General features: G+C 42.8%; 1 protein-coding gene across 5 annotated transcripts in view; it reads left to right on the top strand.

Moving 5' to 3' along the window:
- Window positions 1–19,047, top strand: part of LOC129862908 (la-related protein 1-like) — a 94,595-nt gene extending 75,548 nt beyond the window's left edge. For 3 of the 5 annotated variants that reach the window (XM_055935004.1, XM_055935001.1, XM_055935005.1), the window contains 9 exons: window positions 115–522; window positions 3,072–3,195; window positions 3,482–3,687; window positions 3,960–4,066; window positions 4,521–4,678; window positions 5,303–5,447; window positions 8,689–8,798; window positions 9,041–9,168; window positions 18,725–19,047. In XM_055935004.1, the coding sequence (XP_055790979.1) occupies window positions 115–522; window positions 3,072–3,195; window positions 3,482–3,687; window positions 3,960–4,066; window positions 4,521–4,678; window positions 5,303–5,447; window positions 8,689–8,798; window positions 9,041–9,168; window positions 18,725–18,946 (1,608 nt within the window). In that variant the 3' untranslated portion in view covers window positions 18,947–19,047. The remainder of the gene's footprint in view (window positions 1–114; window positions 523–3,071; window positions 3,196–3,481; window positions 3,688–3,959; window positions 4,067–4,520; window positions 4,679–5,302; window positions 5,448–8,688; window positions 8,799–9,040; window positions 9,169–18,724) is intronic. The other 2 variants (XM_055935003.1, XM_055935002.1) reach the window with 2 other exon arrangements.
- The last annotated feature ends 255 nt before the right edge of the window (window positions 19,048–19,302 follow it).

The following is a 19,302-nucleotide window of genomic DNA, read 5'->3' as shown; positions in this document are numbered from 1 at the left end:
GTCTGCCTGCTCCATACCTCTACATTGCCCTTTCTCTACTTCCTTGTCTCCCTCTCCACCCTGGCACCCATCCATCTCTCCACGCCTCCTCCCATGGACGTTGACTGACGGTAGACCCCTTCGTTGCAGCAGAACGAAGACGCTCTCTCCCCGGTGCCCAAGGCAGGCCTCAGCCTGGTCCCCTCCGCCGCCTCAGCCAAGGAGGAGCAGGACGAGCCCGAGGAGCTGGACTTTATGTTTGACGAGGAGATGGAGCAGATGGATGGCCGCAGGAACACATTTACCGACTGGTCCGACGAGGACTCGGACTGCGAGATCGCCGACAACGACGTCAACAAGATCCTCATTGTGACACAGACGCCGCCCTATCTGCGCAAGCACCCAGGGGGTGACCGCACGGGCCACCACACGTCGCGCTCCAAGCTGACCAATGAGCTGGTGAAGGTGATCAACGACGGCCTGTACTACTACGAAGCGGGCCTGTGGGATGACAACTACGAACCCGAGTACGCCACCATCAAGGTCAGTCCCTTTCACTTTGACTTTAACTCTGTGGTCATGTAGCAAGCACTCTTATCTAGAATAGGTGCGTTAATTTGAGGACTGTGAGGATGGATATTAGAATTTCCAATATGTAGTAACTAACTATTTGGGGACAGCCAAAGTAATTCCAGATTCTCTAGTTAAATGAGGCATGTGCCTAGTTTCCACCAGGCCCGGAAACCATTTAAACAAAATACACTCTTGTTGTGACAGTCACTATTCAGAGATTTTTAAAAACAACAACAAATAGAGAACAATAATAAACCAATCGCTTATGAACAACCGCGTATCACTGATATAACTTAAGTGGGCTGTTTTTGTCCCCTTTCCTATTGTGGCAGGGCACTTCGTGCCGTTCACGTGCCCCCCCCATCCAGTGTTGTGTTAATAAATAAACCCTACCTGGGCTGCGTCTGCCTAGCTAAGGGCTCTGTGGAGTGGGTTTCGGGGGGAAATGGCTCTTCAGGTGTCTTCAGAGGTAACTAGGTCAGAGATGGCTAGCGCTTGAAAAGTAAGTCTTGTTTCCTAGGTTGCATTCAAAATGGCACCCTATTTACTGCACTACTAGAAATGTATGGGCCCTTTTCAAAAGTAATGCACTATATAGGCAATAAGGTGCCATTTGCGACAAAAGCTCAGTGTGTAGAAGTCAAGTTCTAGTTTAGTTCCTATAATTTTGTTATTTTTATACCAGTTTTGTCTGAGTAAAGTAGAGGGTTCTGTGTTGTGTTTGGAGGTTGTTACTGTTGACAAAGCCCCAGTTTGAAATAGAGCCATCATCGAACTTCCAAGTTAATATAGCCTAGTAGTATTCTTGGTCACCATGCCATGTTGGTGCGTGTCTGAACGTTGCCAAACTTTGAAGGTACATTACGCTACATCATTGTTGATTACAGCCTATTTCTTACCCCCCCCCCCCACCCCCCACCCCCCCATCTTTTGTTTGACTCTTTGAATAAAAACAGTTTTTTGGACATGCAATGAGGCGGTGTAAATGATCACATGATGAAGTATTTTGCTTTTGAATGTTCATCACCTGGTCTGATTGCTATTGGGACGATTTATAAAGGCTAGTCCTGGACTAAGTAGAGGTCTCTGGATCTAAATGGACCCAAGGACAATTGGACCTGACCCGATCATAAAAAATAAAATGTCGACCGAACGGACCCGAGGACTATCAGATCCGAACCCGAATGGCCCAGAGGACAACAACGTAGACCCGCCCTGAACCCTAACGGATCCGGGTCTAGATTGGGCTATCTATAAGTAAATAAATGCACCTTATTAGTGGAAAATAAATATGCTATGCAGAGCTGTGGTCAGGTCCACTCGGGTCTAACCGCTGTAGTTACATAGACCCGATGATAATCAAACAGGACCCGGTCTCGAGGGACAAGTTAGAGTTTTGGTTGGGTCTCGGGTATATCGTGTCAACCAGGACCCGTGAAGACCTTTTTACTAAGAAGCACTTTCACTTTATTGTACAAAATTCTTGCAACTAATAGAATGTTATATATATGGGGGATACAATCTTCCCAGCTCTGTAGATTCTGCTGTGAGGAGACAGAGTCATTAGACCATTTATTTTGGTTTTGTCCGCATGTAGCTCGTTTTTGGTCAGAGGGCCAGGTTGAAGAATTGCAACATTTGCGTAGAACTAACGCTACAGATAGCAATACTGGGGGATCTGAAAAGCCATAGTCAATCAATCAATAATATAATAATTATTTTAGCAAAAATGTTTATTTTTAATTTACAATCCGTGGAAGCTATGAGAATAGGAAGATTCAAATCTTTTGTGAAGCATCACAGCACAGTTGAAAAATATATGGCAAATAAAAATCCGAAATGGATGATGTTGGAAGATAGATGGGAAAGGTTGAGTGGAGCTGAAGGGTGGGACTAATAACAAGATAAACAATGTAGGGCATACGGGATCTGTGAAATGTGTATAGGTGCGGAGCTATTGTGAAATAGCACAGTTACAAGTGGAAATCAAACTGGATGGACAACAGAAATAGAGGAAGGACTAAGAACAAACAAGAGAGAACTATTATAAAGTAGACTGTGTCTGTAAAATGTGTATAAGATGTATAAATTGAAGGTAAAAACAGAAATGTTTATCAGTTTACTCCAATTGGGGGATCGGTGGTAGGGTTTGCGGGGAATAATAATAAAGGTATACTCTTTAAAAAAAGTATGTATGTCTATGTAGGTATGTGTATGTATATATGTGTATATGTATGCATACGTGAATGGATATATATATTTACCCCAAAAAATATGGGGGATTGGAAATGATGCAGACAATTACATTGGAAGCAACATTCTTTCCGCAATATTAAGCTGATCCACCCCCCCCCCCAAAAAAAAAAAAAAAAAAAAAAAAAAGCACTTTCAATGGAAAATCTCCATTGTACATGCTTTTTTTATTCTAGGACTAGATCTGCCTCCCTGAAACGAACCAGCCCATTGAGTTTACCACCGCTGTTTCACTGAGCCTCCCTGTCATGTGGTTGTGTCTGCAGCAAGAGGTGGAGAACTTCAAAAAGGTTCACCTGATCAGCCGAGAGGAGTTTGACTGCCTGACCCCAGAACCCCCCGTCGACCCCAACCAGGAGGTGCCCCCTGGACCCCCCAAGCCCCAGCAGAGTGAGTACCACAGACACATGAGCGGATGAGACGCAGCCCTCTTACTAAGACGGGGGGTCACACAGCTATGGCTTAATCACATGCCAAACACAACCACTCTACTGAACCAACATTGGGGAAATAACACCAGATATAGAGAGCAGAATAATACATTGAATCAATTGGTGTTTCTATGGCTTTACAACACCGACAAGCTATAGGAATACCTCCACGTAAGTCTTATTCATGTGCATATTGAAGCTGTGATACAGAAGTGACCCATATGAACACGTGACTCATCTCTCAGTTCCCGTAGACGCCTTGGCGAACAAACTGTTCGGTGCCCCTGAGCCTTCCACAATAGCACGCTCCCTCCCGACTACTGTACCTGACTCGCCCAACTACCGCAGTGCCCGGACACCCCGCACGCCTCGCACCCCGCACCGGAAGGACCCCGCCATGACGCCCCGTTTCTACCCTGTTGTGAAGGAGAGCTGGCCCGTCGACGCCAAGGTAACAATTTTGTTTCGGATATTTTTGCTTAGACTTACCCACATCCCGTAGATCTACCAGGGTACAGTTGTCTATTGGTTATTGATTTTGACATATCTGACATCTGTCAGGCGGCACACTGCTCCTCTATTTATGCTAATACATTTAATTTGTGAAGTGTCTTACATTTACATCTGAAACCTCCGACTAGGGGTGGATTTGGGTCTGGGCGTCTTGACTGCTGTGGGTACTGTTTGGTCAACTGTCCTCTCTCTATCCCCCTCTGTCTCCAGACCCCCAGGAAAAGGAAGACCAGGCACAGCTCCAACCCCCCCATGGAGTGCCACGTTGGCTGGGTGATGGACTCGCGGGAGCACCGATCTCGCACCGCCTCCGTCAGGTGAGTCAAGTCCCCTCTCATCTCCTGTTGCTAACGTGCGCACTTGTTCATATTACTACAAAAGTGTGTTTATGTCTTCTTTAGAACGTTCCAGTGCAATAAGAATTGTTGAAGTCGTACAGAATTGTTTATCACTTACACATTGGTCCATGTACTTACCAATGCTGTACTTACACCAGCGTTTCCCAAACTCGGTCCTGGGGACCCCAAGGGGTACATGTTTTCCTCTTCTTCCCCCCCAGCACTACACAGCTGACTGAAACAATCACATCCCAATGATGAGTTGGTTATTTGAATCTGCTGTGTAGTACTGGGGCAAAAACCAAAATGTGCACACCTTGGGGTCCCCAAGACAGAGTTTGAAAAATGCTGACTTACACCCATTTCATACAGGCTTAATTTGTCAGTGGTGTTTGTATGTGCGTTTAATCACTCCTCTTCCCTCTCTCTCCAGCTCCAATGCCAGCCCCTCAGAGGGTACACCTGCGTTGGGGGGAATTGGCTGCACCCCCCAGTCGCTCCCCAATTTCCAGCACCCCTCCCACGAGTTGCTCAAGGAGAACGGCTTCACGCAACACGTTTATCACAAGTACCGTCGACGCTGCCTAAACGGTACTCATAGCTACCCATATCTTTTTTCCCTGAACAAAGATCACACACAGATATATTCATTCATTCACACACAGACATATTCATTAATTGTGGTCACTCATTCACGCACAGGCGTGGTCACTCATTCACGCACAGGCGTGGTCACTCATTCACGCACAGGCGTGGTCACTCATTCACGTACAGGCGTGGTCACTCATTCACGTACAGGCGTGGTCACTCATTCACGTACAGGCGTGGTCACTCATTCACGTACAGGCGTGGTCACTCATTCACGTACAGGCATGGTCACTCATTCACGCACAGGCGCGGTCACACAGTAGAGCCATAGAGCCTTTGGCATTTAAAAAAATGACTCACACCATTTCACATACCTCTTCCATTGTTTACTCTCTCCTATTCAGAGACTAGAAAGTAACGTCACGCAAGTCACATTATACTTGTGTGTAAATAGTTAGGGACACTGCGTATAGAAACAATAGCTGTTGCTTGATTTGTCACACAGGGTACATCCCAAATGGTCAAATGGCCTACATAGTGCACTACTTTTGAAAATATAGGGAATAGGGTGGCATTTGGGATACAGTGTCTGACTGAGCTTTCACCCCTCCACCCCACTAATCACAGAGCGCAAGCGGTTGGGCATCGGCCAATCTCAGGAGATGAACACGCTGTTCCGTTTCTGGTCGTTCTTCCTGAGGGATCACTTCAACAGGAAGATGTACGAGGAGTTCAGACAGCTGGTGGTGGAGGACGGCAAGGAGGGATACAGGTAATGCTTCATTTCATTCTTTGCTTAATACTTACCAATCTACCAATTATACACACAACTTTGATTGTAAAGAGCATAAAATTGCGTGTTGGGCAAGGAGAGCGCAATGTGTGAAGGCTCTTGACCCGTAAAATTATTTGGGCCTAAAATTGTGTTTGGGAAGGGGAGGCAACAGGGGCAGACACTTGTTCCAGCCCTGCTCGAACACACCTGACTAAATCAAGCACAGGGATTTTTCTGCCAATGAAATTCTTGGGTGGTCCGCCTAAGCTTTTTTGGGGGGGCCGTCTAAACAGTGTACAAAATAATTTTTCAGAAAAAAGAAAAAACCTTTTTGTGTAAGCTTAAACAACTAAAACCAGATATAAAGTATGTAGAAAAGATAATGGACCTACTGAACTACAATATAAAGGCAACATGTAAAGTGTTGGTCCCATGTTTCATGAGCTGAAATAAAAGAACCCAGACATTTCCCATATGCCCAAAACATTATTTCTCTTAAATGTTTTAGAGAATTTGGCAGTACGTCCAACCAGCCTCAACCACAGCTGGCTTCTTTACCTGCGGGATCATCTGAGACCTGCCACTCGGACAGCTGATGAAACTTTGGGTTTGCACAAGCAAAGAATTTCTGCACAAACTATCAGAAGCTTATCTGCGTGCTCGTCATACTCACCGGGGTCTTGACCAGAGTGCAGTTCGGCGTCATAACCGACTTCAGTGGGAAAATACTCACCTTCGATGGCCACTGGCTCGCTGGAGAAGTGTGCTCTTCCCGGATGAATCCCGGTTTCAACTCTACCGGCAAGCAGTGTGTATGGTGTCGTGTGGGTGAGCAGTTTCCTGATGTCAACGTTGTGAACAGAGTGCCCCATGGTGGCGGTGGGGTTATGGTATGGGCAGATGAAAACAATGACAAGATCACCCATTGAGCATGTTTGGGATGCTCTGGATCGACATGTACAACAGCATGTTCCATTTCCCGACAATATCCAGCAACTATGCACAGCCATTGAAGAGGAGTGGGACAACATTCCACAGGCCACAATCAACAGCCTCATCAACTCTATGCTAAGGAGATGTGTCGCGCTGCATTAGGCAAATGGTGGTCACACCAGATACTGACTTAAAAAAAAAAAAAATGTATCCATGCCCCCATCTTTTCTTACATTTACATTTAAGTCATTTAGCAGACGCTCTTATCCAGAGCGACTTACAAATTGGTGCATTCACCTTATGATATCCAGTGGAACAACCACTTTACAATAGTGCATCTAACTCTTTTAAGGGGGGGGGGGGGGGGGGGGGGGTTAGAAGGATTACTTTATCCTATCCTAGGTATTCCTTAAAGAGGTGGGGTTTCAGGTGTCTCCGGAAGGTGGTGATTGACTCCGCTGACCTGGCGTCGTGAGGGAGTTTGTTCCACCATTGGGGTGCCAGAGCAGCGAACAGTTTTGACTGGGCTGAGCAGGAACTGTACTTCCTCAGAGGTAGGGAGGCGAGCAGGCCAGAGGTGGATGAACGCAGTGCCCTTGTTTGGGTGTAGGGCCTGATCAGAGCCTGAAGGTACGGAGGTGCCGTTCCCCTCACAGCTCCGTAGGCAAGCACCATGGTCTTGTAGATTCTTAAGGTATCTGTGACCAACAGATGCGTATCTGTATTCCCAGTCATGTGAAATCCATAGATCAGGGCCTAATGAATGTATTTCAATTGACTGATTTCCTTATTTAATTGTAACTCAGTAAAATCGGTGCATTTATATTTTTGTTCAGTGTATTTTTTTCATAATAAACTTAGCAAAAAAAGAAAAGTCTTCTCACTGTCAACTGCGTTTTATTTTCAGTAAACTTAACATGTACATATTTGTATGAACATAACAAGATTCAACAACTGAACAAGTTCCACAGACATGTGGCTAACAGAAATGGAATATTGTGTGCCTGAACAAAGCGGGGGTCAAAATAAAAAGTAACAGTCAGTATCTGGTGTGGCCACCAGCTGCATTAAGTACTGCAGTTCAGCTCCTCATGGACTGCACCAGATTTTCCAGTTATTGCTGTGAGATTTTACCCCACTCTTCCACCAAGGCACCTGCAAGTTCTCAGACATTTTAGGGGGAATGGCCCTAGCCCTCACCCTCCGATTCAACAGGTCCCAGACGTACTTAATGGGATTGAGTTCCGGGCTCTTCGCTGGCCATGGCAGGTCACTGACATTCCTGTCTTGCAGGAAATCACGCACAGAACGAGCAGTATGGCTAGTGGCATTGTCATGCTGGAGGGTCATGTCAGGATGAGCCTGCAGGAAGGTTACCACATAAGGAAGGAGGATGTCTTCCCTGTAACGCACAGCGTTGAGATTACCTGCAATGACGACAAGCTCAGTCCGATGATGCTGTGACACACCGCCCCAGACCATGACGACCCTCCACCTCCAAATCGATCCCGCTCCAGAGTACAGTCCTCGGTGCAACGCTCATTCCTTTAACGATAAATGCGAATCCGACCATCACCTCTGGTGAGACAAAACTGCAACTCGTCAGTGAAGAGCACTTTTTGCCAGTCCTGTCTGGTCCAGCGACGGTGGGTTTGTGCCCATAGGCAACATTGTTGCAGGTGTTGTCTGGTGAGGACCTGCCTTAAAACAGGCCTACAAGCCCTCAGTCCAGCCTCTCTCAGCCTATTGCGGACAGTCTGAGCACTGATGGAGGGATTGGGCATTCCTGGTGTAACTCGGGCAGTTGTTGCCATCTTGTACCTGTCCCTCTGGTGTGATATTCGGCTGTACCGATCCTGTGCAGGTGTTACACGTGGTCTGCCACTGCGAGGACAATCAGCTTTCCGTCCTGTCTCTCTGTAGCGCTGTCTTAGGCGTCTCACAGTACGGACATGGCAATTTATTGCCCTGGCCACATCTGCAGTCCTCATGCCTCCTTGGAGCATGCAGGATTGCAGCATTGTTTATGGTTCATTCAACAAGCATGGGAAAAAGTGTTCAAACCATTACTATTTTTACGAATGATCTTTGAAAGACATGGTCCTGAAAAGGGATGTATCTTTTTTTTGCTGAGTTTATAATCTTTAAGAACTAACAATCACCAAAATAAAAGCTAGACAGTCAGGGTGAATAGAAAATTCCAGTACCAAATTCGAGTACCACTACCAGTGTTAGTAAATGGGTGTTTGTTTAGTCTACTCGATCACCACACACCGCTGATTAATACCTGTTGTCTGTATTGCAGGTACGGTTTGGAGTGCCTGTTCAGGTACTACAGTTACGGACTGGAAAGGAAATTCAGGCCAAACATTTTCAAGGACTTCCAGGAGGAGACCATGAAAGACTACGAAGCTGGTGAGATGCATCACCTACAGACGGAACCTCAACCATACACATTCAACCAGCGCAATAACTCTCGATTTGGTTACTACTGTTCCTCCACAATGAGTACATTCTGTGTACCAAATGGAACCAAATTCCCCATATAGTGCACTACTTTTGACCAGAGCCTTATATAGGGAATAGGGTGCTATTTGGGATGTAGACTTAGACTTCTCCCTAACACCTGCCTGTATCTGTGTCCCCATCTCCCACAGGCCAGCTGTATGGACTTGAGAAGTTTTGGGCATTTCTTAAATACTCCAAAAACAAGAACATGGGGATCGACCCCAAGCTGCAGGAGTGCTTGAGCAAGTTTAAGCGTCTCGAGGATTTCAGAATCGATGTAAGTAGGGAAACCTGTCAAAGAAAGTTACATGGTCTCCTACTTTTTACTACTAGTGAAACCTGTCAAAGAAAGTTACATGTTCTCCTACTTTTTACTACTAGTGAAACCTGTCAAAGATACATGTTCTCTTCTACTTTTTACTACTAGTGAAACCTGTCAAAGATACATGTTCTCTTCTACTTTTTACTACTAGTGAAACCTGTCAAAGATACATGTTCTCTTCTACTTTTTACTACTAGTGAAACCTGTCAAAGTTACATGTTCTCTTCTACTTTTTACTACTAGTGAAACCTGTCAAAGATACATGGTCTCTTCTACTTTTTACTACTAGTGAAACCTGTCAAAGTTACATGTTCTCTTCTACTTTTTACTACTAGTGAAACCTGTCAAAGTTACATGTTCTCTTCTACTAGTGAAACCTGTCAAAGTTACATGTTCTCTTTTACTTTTTACTACTAGTGAAACCTGTCAAAGTTACATGTTCTCTTCTACTTTTTACTACTAGTGAAACCTGTCAAAGTTACATGTTCTCTTTTACTTTTTACTACTAGTGAAACCTGTCAAAGTTACATGGTCTCTTCTACTTTTTACTACTAGTGAAACCTGTCAAAGTTACATGTTCTCTTCTACTTTTTACTACTAGTGAAACCTGTCAAAGTTACATGTTCTCTTCTACTAGTGAAACCTGTCAAAGTTACATGTTCTCTTTTACTTTTTACTACTAGTGAAACCTGTCAAAGATACATGTTCTCTTCTACTTTTTACTACTAGTGAAACCTGTCAAAGTTACATGTTCTCTTCTACTAGGGAAACCTGTCAAAGTTACATGTTCTCTTTTACTTTTTACTACTAGTGAAACCTGTCAAAGTTACATGTTCTCTTCTACTAGGGAAACCTGTCAAAGTTACATGTTCACTTTTACTTTTTACTACTAGTGAAACCTGTCAAAGTTACATGTTCTCTTCTACTTTTTACTACCAGTGAAACCTGTCAAAGTTACATGTTCTCTTCTACTTTTTACTACTAGTGAAACCTGTCAAAGTTACATGGTCTCTTCTACTTTTTACTACCAGTGAAACCTGTCAAAGTTACATGTTCTCTTCTACTTTTTACTACTAGTGAAACCTGTCAAAGTTTCATGGTCTCTTTTACTTTTTACTACTAGTGATACCTGTCAGTTACATGTTCTCTTCTACTTTTTACTACTAGTGAAACCTGTCAAAGTTACATGTTCTCTTCTACTTTTTACTACTAGTGAAACCTGTCAGTTACATGTTCTCTTTTACTTTTTACGACTAGTGAAACCTGTCAAAGTTACATGTTCTCTTCTACTTTTTACTACTAGTGAAACCTGTCAGTTACATGTTCTCTTTTACTTTTTACGACTAGTGAAACCTGTCAAAGTTACATGTTCTCTTCTACTTTTTACGACTAGTGAAACCTGTCAGTTACATGTTCTCTTTTACTTTTTACGACTAGTGAAACCTGTCAAAGTTACATGTTCTCTTCTACTAGTGAAACCTGTCAAAGATACATGGTCTCTTCTACTTTTTACTACTAGTGAAACCTGTCAAAGATACATGTTCTCTTCTACTTTTTACTACCAGTGAAAACTGTCAAAGATACATGTTCTCTTCTACTTTTTACTACTAGTGAAACCTGTCAAAGTTACATGTTCTCTTCTACTTTTTACTACTAGTGAAACCTGTCAAAGTTACATGTTCTCTTCTACTTTTTACTACTAGTGAAACCTGTCAAAGTTACATGTTCTCTTCTACTAGTGAAACCTGTCAAAGATACATGGTCTCTTCTACTTTTTACTACTAGTGAAACCTGTCAAAGATACATGTTCTCTTCTACTTTTTACTACTAGTGAAACCTGTCAAAGTTACATGTTCTCTTTTACTTTTTACTACCAGTGAAAACTGTCAAAGATACATGTTCTCTTCTACTTTTTACTACTAGTGAAACCTGTCAAAGATACATGGTCTCTTCTACTTTTTACTACTAGTGAAACCTGTCAAAGTTACATGTTCTCTTCTACTAGTGAAACCTGTCAAAGTTACATGTTCTCTTTTACTTTTTACTACTAGTGAAACCTGTCAGTTACATGGTCTCTTCTACTTTTTACTACTAGTGAAACCTGTCAAAATTACATGTTCTCTTCTACTAGTGAAACCTGTCAAAGTTACATGTTCTCTTTTACTTTTTACTACTAGTGAAACCTGTCAGTTACATGGTCTCTTTTACTTTTTACTACTAGTGAAACCTGTCAAAATTACATGTTCTCTTCTACTAGTGAAACCTGTCAAAGTTACATGTTCTCTTTTACTTTTTACTACTAGTGAAACCTGTCAGTTACATGGTCTCTTTTACTTTTTACTACTAGGGAAACCTGTCAAAGATACATGTTCTCTTCTACTTTTTACTACTAGTGAAACCTGTCAAAGTTACATGTTCTCTTCTACTTTTTACTACTAGTGAAACCTGTCAAAGTTACATGTTCTCTTCTACTTTTTACTACTAGTGAAACCTGTCAAAGTTACATGTTCTCTTTTACTTTTTACTACTAGTGAAACCTGTCAAAGTTACATGTTCTCTTCTACTTTTTACTACTAGTGAAACCTGTCAAAGTTACATGTTCTCTTCTACTTTTTACTACTAGTGAAACCTGTCAAAGATACATGGTCTCTTCTACTTTTTACTACTAGTGAAACCTGTCAAAGTTACATGTTCTCTTCTACTTTTTACTACTAGTGAAACCTGTCAAAGTTACATGTTCTCTTCTACTTTTTACTACTAGGGAAACCTGTCAAAGTTACATGTTCTCTTCTACTTTTTACTACTAGGGAAACCTGTCAAAGTTACATGTTCTCTTCTACTTTTTACTACTAGTGAAACCTGTCAAAGTTACATGTTCTCTTCTACTTTTTACTACTAGGGAAACCTGTCAAAGTTACATGTTCTCTTCTACTTTTTACTACTAGTGAAACCTGTCAAAGTTACATGTTCTCTTCTACTTTTTACTACTAGTGAAACCTGTCAAAGTTACATGTTCTCTTCTACTTTTTACTACTAGGGAAACCTGTCAAAGTTACATGTTCTCTTCTACTTTTTACTACTAGTGAAACCTGTCAAAGTTACATGTTCTCTTCTACTTTTTACTACTAGGGAAACCTGTCAAAGTACACGTTTTAGACACCTTTACGTAGCCAGCAGTGAAAAAGTTGTAGTGAGGGCTATCATGCTTCGTCAAGCTTTTGTAGGGTCGAAGTACTGAGCAAGTGGGTTTGTTAACATTAAAAGAATCGCTGTTGCATAGAGATGTTTAGAGTAGGGGTGTGACGTTTAAACAAAATTTTTTGTTGTTGTTGTTGACAACTAAAATCACAGTGCAGTTATTACAACCACCACTAACAGGTCCCAATCATCCTCATAAAGGGGACATGTAAAATTAAACAAACACCTAACGCAACAATGCTGCAAAGTTAGTAGGAGGGGATGGGCATTTTTAAAATGATTTGCCACGGATATAAAGCGCTCCGCACGTCATCCTCATTTACCGTTGACAAAAAAAATGGCAGAGTGAGACAGGGAAGTGACGGCAGCGAGGTCCTGTATGCCAATACTTTAAGAAGTTAAATGAGAACTTAGCGAGGTGGAAATAAGCATCAGTGACAGTACAGGTGCAATGCTGAAAGGGAGGCACCTTGAGACTCAACCAGTTGCTGGCAGCATTGCGATAAGGAATAGAGTGGGAAAATCACAGCGCTGTTTATAGAAATGATTGCAGTTGATATGCACCATTGTCAATGGTCGAGGATGTTGGCTTCAATGTTGCCCTAATGGCATGTCTAGAAGCAGACCACAAGATGACATGAAATAGTACAATGATTGTTATGCAAGTAGGCCTACAATGAAGTCCCGTCACTACTGACAACTGAAAACATGGAGAGGCGAGGCACACAGCAGAGAGCCTAAAATGGCATTAACTACCATTGTTGCTGAGTGGGTGGGGGACGGCAGTAAGGTGAGCGCTGTCTTGTAGTGTTTCCACTAGATAGCACAGCCACAAAGTTCAAATTGTATATATCGTAAATTCATGAAAACAAATGTGTTTAGAAATTATAATAATTTCATTTTATTTTTTATAATTTAGGGTTATGCATAAGGATAACATTCGGTTTAAAATCACATTTTAAGATCAATTGTAGAAATTCGCAGGCTTCGTGACTTTGTAACTGTAGTAACCGGTGACGACCGTCTGGTAGGTAGCCAGGTCAGCGGTAGATTGAACCGCATTGCCCCCTAGCGGTCATACGCAGGACCATATCTGAATTGTGAATTCACGTCATTTTTAGATGTATTCTTTGCTGTTTAAACGTTAAGACATACCTAATATCAAAGTTGTATTTAATAATAGAATAGTTAGGTGTTGCTTATATAGTCCTGTTTCAATGTATGTACAAGGTGGTAACCTGTACAAATGTATTTTTTTGCAAATCCCACTCCCTCTGAGACACCCTTGGAGAATGGGGTCACAGCCAGGGGATCAGCCATTATTGAGGGCGACCCTGGAGCAAATAAGTGTAATTGCCTTGCTCAAGGGCAGAATAGATTTTCACCTTGTCGGCTTGGGGATTCGATCCAGCAACCTTTCGGTTACTGGCCCAACGCTCCTAACTGCCAGGCTACCTGCCACCCCCATGGGTTATCTGTCAAGGGTGCTGCCCGTGCGCTCAGAAGCCATAATGGGACAGGTGAAACGTTGCGACCTCTATAAATATTTATGCGATAACGGGGAAAGAATGAGGAAGTGGATAGAATTTCATTTGTTATGATTATCAGTGAAATGAACAATTTTATAACATCGATATAGCACTTATTTCTCTGAACTGCGTTGTTGGTTAAGAGCTTGTAAAGTAAGCATTTCACTCTAAGGTTGCATTTGTATGCCTGTTGTATTCGGCGCATGTGACGAAATAACATTTGATTTGATTACTATGTATAGCTTTATAAGACTGTAAATGACCAACCACACGGTTTTTACCTCTGCTTTTGAGAGGAGCTGGCGACTTTCAGCTAAGCTAACAATATGCTAACTTCAATCTCCAAACTGCACGCCGAGAAATAAAAACACACACTTCTCTAAGTATCCCTTTAACAAAGAACAGGCCTGCCTTGTTCACCCTGCACTCTTTGGTGTGCGTCGCAAATGGCACCCTGTTCCTTACATAGTGCACTACTTTTGAGCAGGGCACAGGTCAAAGTAGTGCACTATATAGGGAATTGGGTGCCATTTGAGACACTGTTACAGTAAGAAGCATTTCCATGTAAAAGGACCCATGAGCACCAACATGTGAAGTTCATAGGAGCATGTCAAATGAAAGCCAGGAGTCTATATAATTGAGGAATTAAGGCATATATACATGTTTTAAACCATATTCCATCCTAACAATGTGGAATAAGCGAAGGCTTTGCATTCTGGTCAAACCAATGGAAAAGGGATCAAAAACACAATCATGTTGAAGTAATTTCAACACTTATATTTTGTTTTGGATAAATGATTTGCCTTCTGTAAGATTAGGAAACATTGCCCCGTGCCTTGTAATTCCGTTACCAAAAACCCACATATATATTTAAGATATTTTCTCATTTCTTTCCCTCATGACGGAGGATAATGAATGTTCACAGAAGTAACAAGTAAAGGTTGACCTAACGATTAGTTAGTGTTTTTACTGACATCAAGTGTATGAATTATTAAGTGATTAAAACTCGTTGTTCTGTTACCAAATCTGTAACAGAATTACTGCAAGTGAATTAGCCACAAGTGGGAATCCTACTAGTCAAACCACAGTTGGGTCACCTGCTATTGTCCTCCCTTCTCCTCGCATACTGTTATGTTTCTCTCTTTCTGTCGTCTGTTGGTCCAAACAAGACTGTGAACAACCCCTCCCTCTCTCTCTCTCCCCTCTTTCTCTCTCTCCAGTTAATGTCAGCTCTCGCGGCTCAATGACACCTACCACCTACTCTGTTTCCATTTACTGTAGCAAGCATCCTCACCAACTGAGCACCGACACCGGACGTCCATTGACTTTGAAAAGTAGTTGAATTTTGGTCAGTCCATAAACACCGATGTTTTACAAGTTTGGACAGTACAGTAGAGCGCAGTACAGCCGTATAGAAAAGTAGAGTTAAGTACAGCACACGCTCATAGAGTACAGTAATGTACTGAATATATCTACTGTGCATTACTGTGCTTTACTAATATGGCCAAATTTGTGAAACGTAGATGTCTGATTGTTTAAGATTTGGCCTTGTCCGGACCAACCAAATGTGGTCTTGTTTAGGGGCAGAGCTCATTACAATAACAGCCAGTGTATTGATGAATAACCAAATATGCAAAAGAAGGATATTGCATATTTCTACCTTTTTGTGTACCTATTCAGGATACATCACCACAAATAGAGTGATATTCATTGCCATAATAGCATTTTTGTATAGTACAGATCAGGGACCCGTTATGTAAATCCGTTACCATAATTCTGTTACCGGATGTAAATACACTTCACCTACTGTAGTTCAATAACCAAAATAAAAATGTTCCAACTCAAGGTGTCATAATACTGCTAAATAGTTAACCAAATTGCTACCCGAACTATATGCATTGACCCCTTTTTCCACTAACTCTGGACTCATCACATATGCTGCTGCTACTGCTTATTATCTATCCTGTTGCCTAGTCACTTTACCCCTACCTATATGTACACTACCGGTCAAAGGTTTTAGAACACCTACTGATTCAAGGGTTTTTATTTTATTTTTTTACCATTTTCTACATTGTAGAATAATGGTGAAGACATCAAAACAACACATATGGAATCTTGTAGTAACCAAAAAAGTGTTACACAAATCAAAATATATTTTATATTTGAGATTCTTCAAATAGCTACCCTTTGCCTTGATGACAGCTTTGCACACTTGGCATTCTCTCAACCAGCTTCACCTGGAATGCTTTTCCAACAGTCTTGAAGGAGTTCCCACATATGCTGAGCACTTGTTGGCTGCTTTTCCTTCACTCTGCGGTCCGAGTCATCCCAAACCATCTCAATTTGGTTGTGGTCGGGGGATTGTGGAGGCCAGGTCATCTGATGCAACACTCCATCACTCTCCTTCTTGGTAAAATAGCCCTTGCACAGCCTGGAGGTGTGTTGGGTCATTGTCCTGTTGAAAGACAAATGATAGTCCCACTAAGCCCAAACCAGATGGGATTGCATATCGGTGCAGAATGCTGTGTTAGCCATGCTGGTTAAGTGTGCTTTGAATTCTAATTAAATCACTGACAGTGTCACCAGCAAAGCACCCCCACACCATAACACCACCTCCTCCATGCTTTACGATGGGAAATATACTTGCGGAGATCATCCGTTCATCCCCACCACATCTCACAGACACTGCGGATGGAACCAACAAAAAAAACTTGAATGAGTAGGTGTTCTAAAACTTTTGACTAGTAGTGTACATACGGTGTATTCAGACCCCTTGACTTTTTCCACATTTTGTTACGTTACAACCTTATTCATTAAAACAGCCTCAATTGATTAAATTGCCCCCCCCCCCCTCAATGACAAAGAAAAAACTGGGTTTAAAAAAAATTGCACACAAAAAACATTTGCATAAGTATTCAGACCCTTTACTCGGTACTTTGTTGAAGCACCTTTGGCAGCGGTTACAGCCTCGAGTCTTCTTGGGTATGACACTACAAGCTTGGCACACTTGTATTTGGGGAGTTTCTCCCATTCTTCTCTGCAGATCCTCTCAAGCTCTGTCAGGTTGGATGGGGAGCGTCGCTGCACAGCTGTTTTCAGGTCTCACCAGAGATGTATAATTGGGTTCAAGTCCGGGCTCTGACTGGGCCACTCAAGAACATTCCCGAAGCCTCTCTCCTGCGTTGTCTTGGCTGTGTGCTTAGAGTCATTGTCCTGTTGGAAGGTGAACCTTCGCCCCGGTCTGAGGTCATGAGCGCTCTGGAGCAGGTTTTCATCAAGGATGTTTCTGTAATTTGCTCCGTTCATCTTTGCCTCGATCCTGACTAGTATCCCCAGTCCCTGTCGCTGAAAAACATCCCCACAGCATGATGCTGCCACCACCATGCTGGATGGTGCCAGGTTTCCTCCAGTCGTGATGCTTGGCATACAGGTCAAATAGCTCAATCTTGGTTTCATCAGACCAGAGAATATTTTTTATAATGTTATAAGAGTCCTTTAGGTACCTTTTGGCAAACTCCAAGCAGGCTGTCAATTGCCTTTTACTGAGGAGTGGCTTCCGTCTGGCCACTACCATAAAGGCCTGATTGGTGGAGTGCTGCAGAGATGGTTGTCCTTCTGGAAGGTTCTCCCATCTCCACAGAGGAACTCTGGAGCTCTGTCAGAGTGACCATTGGGTTCTTGGCCACCTCCCTGACCAAGGCCCTTCTCCCCCGATTGCTCAGTTTGGCCAGGCAGCCAGCTCTAGGAAGAGGCTTGGTGGTTTTAAATTTCTTACATTTAAGAATGATGGAGGCTACTATGTTCTTGGGGACCTTCAATGCTGCCCCCAAAAATGTGTGCCCTTCCCCAGATCTGTGACTCGACACAATCCTGTCTCGGGAACTCTGCAGACAATTCCTTCAACCTCATGGCTTGGGTTTTGCTCTGACATGCACTGTCAACTGTGGGACCTTATATAGACACGTGTGTGCCTTTCCAAATCATGTCCAATCAATTGAATTTACCACAGGTGGACTCCAATCAAGTTGTAGAAACATCTCAAGGATGATCAATGGAAACAGGGTTCACCTGAGCTCAATTTCGAGCAAAGGGCCTGAATATTTATGTAAAGAAGGTATTTCTGCTTTTTTTACTTTGAATAAAAAACTTTTTTTTTTTGTCATTATAGGGTACTTTGTGTAGATTGAGGATTTTTATTTAATCCATTTTAGAATAATGCTGCAACGTAACAAAGGGGTCTGAATACTTTCCGAATGCACTGTATCTACGTCAATTACCTCGTACACTTGCACAGAGTCGGTACTGGTACCCCGTGTATAGCCATGGTATTATTTTTCTCTCCGTTGCTGGGAAGAAATTATTTCACTGGTAGTCTACACCTCTTGTTTACGAAGCATGTGACAAGTACATTTTGATTTGTATGTCATAGCTGACACCCCATTCTTTCCGCAGACATCTTTGGAATCTTATTTCGAAGCAGATACTTAACAAAGTTTTGAAAAAATGTGGTCACGGGAAAACTGAGGGAGATTTTACCGTAATTCTGTTACCACACTGCATCTGCACAGTTCATCCAGTAAATGTGTGTTTGTGAAATGTTCAAAGTAGTCCATGTGCATAGAGTTTATTGCTTTGTTAAATTTTGAAATCAATGGTTTTTGTTTAGCATAGATTTTAAAGTGAATAATCTGACTCAGTGTAATTCCTTGAACGTTGAATTGCCCTTTTAGAACGTCTGTAGAGCCCCAGTTAATCCCACACCTCACCATTTTCCTTCATTGCAGCCCCCGATGGAGGAGGGAGGCCGCAAGGGACACTCATCCAGCGGAGACGGTCGCCACCGCCACCCCTCCCAGGGCCCCAGCCGCCCCCACAGCCAAAGTGGCTTCAGCCCAGCCCCGTTCGCCCAGGGCCCCACCAGGGAGGATGCCAAAATCAGCAGCCAGAGCCAGCGACCCGCAGCCCAGGCCTCGGCAACCGCATCAGACGCCCAGCCACCAAAGTAACACCCCGGACAACCCTCAGCCACTTGGATCAACTCAACGGCATTAAATATTTTCTGCGCCGCAAGAATGAGAGAATGACTTGTGATTTGAATAAATCAAGGCTCTTCCATTTTGATTTATTTAGTTTGAAACCCCCAGGGTTTTGACTTATTAGAGATGAAACTGAATGACTATTGAAGGAGTGGACGAAGTATTTTATTTTGCAAACCTTGGCATATATTCTCCCCGTGGTTACAATGTGGGGAATGGACATGGTTTCTGAGGACGTTTGATGGCAACTGCGAACCTTGTGATTCCTTTCTATTGATGGACCAACCCCCTTTTCCACTTGACACCCTCTAGTTGGTGGATTAGAA

The sequence above is a fragment of the Salvelinus fontinalis genome, chromosome 9 (assembly GCF_029448725.1).
Source record: "Salvelinus fontinalis isolate EN_2023a chromosome 9, ASM2944872v1, whole genome shotgun sequence".
NCBI lineage: Eukaryota > Metazoa > Chordata > Actinopteri > Salmoniformes > Salmonidae > Salvelinus > Salvelinus fontinalis.
This window is presented reverse-complemented; position numbering and strand designations above follow the sequence as displayed.